The 6,000-nt window shown below is 45.7% G+C and overlaps 1 protein-coding gene across 1 annotated transcript in view; it reads right to left on the bottom strand.

Annotated features, from left to right (window-relative positions):
• Positions 1–1,158: 1,158 nt before the first annotated feature.
• The window catches only part of LOC310908498 (potassium voltage-gated channel subfamily KQT member 1-like), a 410,512-nt gene continuing 405,670 nt past the window's right edge, over positions 1,159–6,000 (bottom strand). The window contains exon 17 of the mRNA XM_083859598.1: positions 1,159–2,182. Coding sequence (XP_083715724.1) covers positions 2,033–2,182 — 150 coding nt within the window. The 3' untranslated portion in view covers positions 1,159–2,032. The remainder of the gene's footprint in view (positions 2,183–6,000) is intronic.

The following is a 6,000-nucleotide window of genomic DNA, read 5'->3' as shown; positions in this document are numbered from 1 at the left end:
TTGATTACATTGAAATGGACCACTCATTTGTCCAAATAAATGCTTATTAAGGGACCAGTCTTTCAGGTTGCTTTTAAATGCAATGCAGGCTTGCCTTTCATGGATATGAGTGGGAATAGAATATATTTGGGATTTCCCAGGAATCAGGTCTTTGCTCTGCAGTCTTCTGCTCATTCAAATCGTTGGTTATGCAAATATATTAAAAAGACTGGAGTAAGTAACACTGCACCTATTTTAGCTTGGTTTGTTATTTAGGTCTTTAGCAACAGTGGTGTATTGTCCCTTTTCTGAAGTGCCAGGTAAGATCTATTTCACAGTGGCAGTGTTGAGGAAACTCCCCAGTCAGACCATTCCCGGGATTCTCTGGCAGGGGCACTCCCAAGGTCAGAGCCTTTCTGGGACTGAAGGCCCTTCCTTGGCTCCAGTGACTGATGGGTCCCCACCTGGCTCCCCACACACCCCACTCACCTCACACCAGCTTTGCCAGGCAGAGCTGGCAGAGCCCCAGATGTCTCATCCTATAAAGCCATTTATTCCTGGGGCAGTAACACAGACACAGCCCCAGCTGGTGCCTCCAAGGAGGAACCCCAGCAAAGGAAACCCTGGGATTTTATCCCATCACAGTCTCCCCATGGCCAATCTCGCTCTTCCTCCCGAGTCTTTGGCTCCTGTCCCCATCTCCGTGTCCATCCACCTCACTGGCATCACTTGTTTTCATCTCCCTTGTTGTCCAAAAGGTCACTGCTGCAGCTGTGTCTCATGTCCATTCACCTGGCTGGGTGCCTTTTGTCATCCCAAAGGTCAGCAGTGCACCCTCTTATCCTGGGCTCCCACCCAGAGCTCAGCCTGTACCTCAATCTGCATTTAAATCTGCATCTCAACCTGCATTTCCATCTGCAGCTTGTGAGCCCAGCTACCTGCACCAGATGTGTTCCTCAACAACAGCACATCATCCAGCATGTGCACTCGATTTACAGCCAGATTACGAGGCAAAAAATAAATCCAGCGTTTAAAATTATATACAGCAGTTTATTTAAACAGCGATTAACTTTCATCAACAGTGCGCGCATTTCTGTTTTCTTTAAGGAGCCCTGCCACTCTCAATCACAGCTGCAGCCCTCCTGCAGCACCCTGCTACTCGGTGGCTTGAACCCAGCTTCACAAATAGTTCACAGCCAATTACCATACAGGTTTTTTATGTTAAAATTAAGGCAACTGGAGTCAACAAACCGCTGCTGAATGAAGGTAAAGGCTTGAGAATATTTTGCATAACAGTCATCAGCGTAGCTGATAACTATTACAGTGTTCTGGTAAAGTAAGCCTACGCAGATCCTATCTCTCCTGCCTGTCTGTTCCAACATGCATCTCATCTCACTGGCAACCCTTTGCTTTAATTAGCTGAAGCCTCTGCTTCAGCCTTTCATATGTCAACCAGCCTGTGTACACTTCCATATTTTTAATCAGTAGCCTGTTGTCTTTACTTTGTCATTCGCACTAGCATATAAATCTGCCCTTCTTATGATCCTCGCTGCTTGGTAGAAGTCAAAACATGCTGTTTAATTTTCCTGTTCACTGATTTCCATTTGTTTCATGTTCAAATGCTGGCTCCTTTCCCCCTTTCGGGCATGCTGTGAGCATTAAACTTAGTGATTAAATGCCAAAAAAGAACAGTTCTTTTCCCCTTCCGTGCCCACAAATGGGTCATCCTAACCCTGGCTGGGATGCTTCCCTCGACAGCGTGCCCTGTGTGCTCAGCCCCAACGGGGCTGGGGGGATGGGAGCAGGGCTGGCACAGTTTAGCTAACGATGGCTAAAATAAAACAGGTGCAAAACTTATGTGCTTTCCAAAGGTCGTGGCTGGCTTCTTGTTATTTCTTCTCTCTATATTTTTTTTTCTTTTTTTTTTCTTCCCTTCATTAATCTATTACTGCTGAATATTTCAATTCACCCACGACACAGCTGAAGACACCAAGACTGAGGAACACCAGGATGTAAAAGAGCGAGTGGGTCATGCGTGGCTGGGCACTGGATTTCACATTTTCTGGTTCACTGGGGGGGACTCTGGGGTTCTCTGTGGATGTCTGGCAGGTGGGGTGGCTGGCCCTGGCATCTGTGCCTGATCCCCCAGCTGAGCCTGGAGCGTGCTCAGGATGTCATCCAGCTTCTGGTCCATCTGCACAACCTGTGAAGGAATCAGAGAGCAGAAGAGCCATCAGATGGTTGCAAATGTTTCTGGCATTCCGAGGCCAAAAGCAAGGAAAAAGCCTGGCAGGGAGCATCAGCATCTGAGAACCATCCAGAGTTTTGTCCAGCCTGCTGCTCTAGACCAGATGACACTGCAAAGTCTCAGGGAAAATGGCAGCAGAAGGACAGGGCGTTCATTGCTGACCCAAGGACTCAATTCAACCATTTTGTCTCTCTGCCTTTTCCCAGGGTTGATGATGATGATGCATCCTGCAAATATCTGCCCTGAAACTCTCTTTCACTCTTTGGTTTATTGTGAATGTTTTTTTCCCAGTACCTCTCCCAGCTTCACCACCCTTGGTTGTAGGACATCATGCTTTCCATTACTGTCCTGGGAAATGAAACAGCCTCCCCTCCCTTCACACTGTAAATAGATGTCTCAGTGATACATGTTACAGTCAGAGATCCTACCAGATAAGGTGTTTATTCCCATGCATTTTTAGGAGGACAGACTACTAAAAACCACATAATAACACCAATGACTTCATTACCAAGGAAAAAAAAAAAAAAAAAAAAAAAAAAAAAAAAAGAACAACCATTCAATAGGAAGACATGCTAATTCCTTCTCTCATTTCTTTGCTTTATAGCTGAAATTTCTCAGCTGTGGTCCCTAGGTAGAGGAGCCTTTCTTAATTATTGTTGTTGTTATTATTATTATCATTAAGCAGGGAAAGGAAAAATATGGATTTGTAAAGGGAAGCTGCACTTGTGCTTCCTAGTATTTTAAAGTTGGGATCTTTTTTTTAGGAGCAGGTAGCAGGCATTATCCCCTTGTGCTGGTAGGGCTTGCCTTCACTGCAAATGGCTCTCACCCACCTCAGCATCACTTAGTGGGACAGGCTGGGGGCTGCTTGACTTTGCTCCAAAGGCAGAACTATGGCCAGCATCATGTACTCAGCTGGGATCCCTTCTAATGATGCTTGAACACAGTGCAGCTTTGTGTTATAGATGAGCCCAAGAAAAACGAGCATTTTGAAGAACATTGAGTGGTTCACTTTACAGTTATCTGCCGTGAAACCATGAGCCTCTGCAAACTGTGATCTGTCCCAGTGGGTCTAATAAACTTTGATAGCAAACCTTTTAGAGTGATATCAGATCTAAACCGAGCTTTCATTAAAAAGGGAGGCAGAGAGAATGAGAGAGAGAATTCAGGATTCCAGCCTTTTTCTGAGCAAAGATAACTTTGGAAATGGTCATTGGCAGCGTGGACTGAAAGCTTAGCAGGCTGAGATTGCTTTGAAAGCCCAGGCAAGGAAAATCACCTTATCCGCTTTCGCCTCTTCTGTCTCTTCTCACTCCAAGTGTTGGCTCCCCTGGGGGCCCCTCAAACCTCAAGGTACCAGGAGCTTATTCAAGCTCTATCTTTTTGGCAACCACTATTCTCTCCTAAATACAACCTGCTGGGGGAAGAAGGAGTAGAGAATCTCTGCTACGTCACAGAGGGAGAGACGTGCTGGTCTCTCTTTCATTCCTATATTTACAACTGCTGGTTTCTGGTAGAAAAGCCCTTCTCCCTGCCTCTGTTTAGGTGTGGATCTGAGTTATCTGAGGCTTGTTTACAAGCAAGAAGGGAGTGTTTGGGATGTGGGTTGGACAGCAGAGACCTTCGCTACAATTTCTGCCTTCCAGGTCCATGGCCAGCACTGCCTGAGCAATCAATTACTGACAAAAGCACTGACATTGCTCTGTCTCAGGCACAACAGCCCCAAATTCTGCTCAGCATTGACTTGGCTGAGAGTCTGGAAGTCACTAGTGGTTTAAGGGTTAAGCAGCATGGAATTAATTTAAAAACCACAGCCTTTATTTTCTCCTCCATTCTTGAAAAGCCTGTTTGGCTGATGCTGGTAATGACTCAACAGAATCTTTCTTAAGCAGAAATGTTGCTGCAGAGCAGAAACTAAAGCAGAACTAATGTATTGCAATAGGGTAGAAAGAAGTGTAGGCAGGGAAATGGGATCAGGCAGATGAAAGCTCTTTTGGGGCTTTCTTTTGTGAGGCTTTGTTGATTTTTATCTGCACGCTTTATCTTAGATAAGCCATGCCTGCATATTCCATATCATTTAAACTCACTGTATTTCACTCTATTTTGCCAACTCAGTGAAAGAATGTGATGAGGAATAATTTTATGCACTCTTCTTTCCAGGACAGGAGGAGGGTGGAGAATATTCATTTGTAGGGATGGAAACTGAGAAATCCTTACACAGTGGAGTAGATTACACTACAGTTCTGTCACACCTTCCACATGAGGATCAGGAAATATTTCCTGAACGCCAGCAAACAAAACTGCAAAGCTCTCCTGTGCCAACCATACACAGGAGGGTTTTCATGATAATTTTTGAGGTTAGAAGCAGGACCCTGCAAAATTAAGTGGCCCATAGGAGGATGTAGTCAGCACCTTGTCAAATTGGAAGTTTTTAGAGGTTTGGAGGCTGGATAACTCTGTTCAGGGAGTGGCAAAAGAAGAGCTGTGGACACTTGGCCAGAAGTCAGTAGAATGACTTGCAGGGTTAGAGGAATTTTCACGTGGGTGAAGGTTTTTTCCACAGCAGGGTCCTGGTTTCGGGTTTCTCCAAATCCACCTCACAGCTCTCACTTTCCCCTAAGCCCAAACAGAAGGTGCCTGTTTTGAGCAACACCCCCAGGCAAGCGCTGAGAAAGGGTTAAAGGGAGCAACAACGTGTTTTTCAGATGAGTAAAGTGAGAAGCCATCCAGAGCTGGCCCAGGAGTTTCCAGAGAGATGTGATACGGCCCTTGCTGGCTCGGTGGAGACAGGTGAGCTTGGCAGCTGTCCATGGGCAAATGGCAACAAAACTCCCCTTCTCCCACATCACAATAGCGCTCCAGAGATGATCTATAAAAATTGTTAAAATGCTTTTATATCCTTTCAACTGCCCTGTAGAAAGGAGACTTGCAAAAGCAGTTTAAAATATTGCGCTGTTGTTATTGGGGCTGTGAGGTGAGCTGAAGGCGTGTTGAAATGTGTATTTATTCTAACATCCCTCCCCCTGTGAAAGGGGGCTGGACTCCATGGTGACATGCAGGACTGTCAGACAAAAAAGAAAAAAAAAGGAAGAGAAAGAAAGGCCCTGCCACCAGCTCCAGCAAGGCACTGCAAGCCACAAAGTCACTCAAACCCACAGGGCTTAAGGTGTCCCTCCCCTTCACCCTGAGCACCAGATTGGTTTTCAACACCAGTGGGCTGTTTGAGGATACTTTGGAGCCTCTGTTTGTGAGAGCTGCTGGTGCTTAAATACCTCTTTTTACCTCAGTTGACTCCTGCTGCAGAAATGCCTTGTGGAGAAAGGCCCCTGGCATGGCAGCTGGACAGATGAAGAGGGCTGGGTCATGCTGGGGATTTGCCACATGCTGGACAGATTCTTAACTCCCCTGAGAGCTTTTTCTTTCTGACATATTTTGCACACACAGACCATAAACAAAATGCATGTATGGAAAACTCAGTCAGAAACATGGTCTCCCTCAACTCCTGTCACTTCAGGCCAGAAAAATCCCTCCCCATGTAGGTTCAGTGACACTCCTAGGTTTTGTCTGTCTTTCTATTATGATTTCTGGAGGCTGGGAAAGCCAGTACTGATTATGTGCACAACACATTGACTTGAACTATTTCCAGAGAAGCAGCAGAAGTGGAAGATGGTCTGCTGGAGCACTGGAGTCAATCTGTAAACTCACAAACACACTCATATGTTGCTAAGTCAGTGAAGCTTTGCACCAAAAGCTTAACCCCACAGATGACATGA

This window comes from Zosterops lateralis (assembly GCF_965231275.1).
Source record: "Zosterops lateralis genome assembly, chromosome: 4".
NCBI classification, from domain to species: Eukaryota; Metazoa; Chordata; class Aves; order Passeriformes; family Zosteropidae; genus Zosterops; species Zosterops lateralis.
The sequence above is the reverse complement of the archived record's forward strand: the minus strand, read 5'-3'. Positions and strand labels throughout refer to the sequence as shown.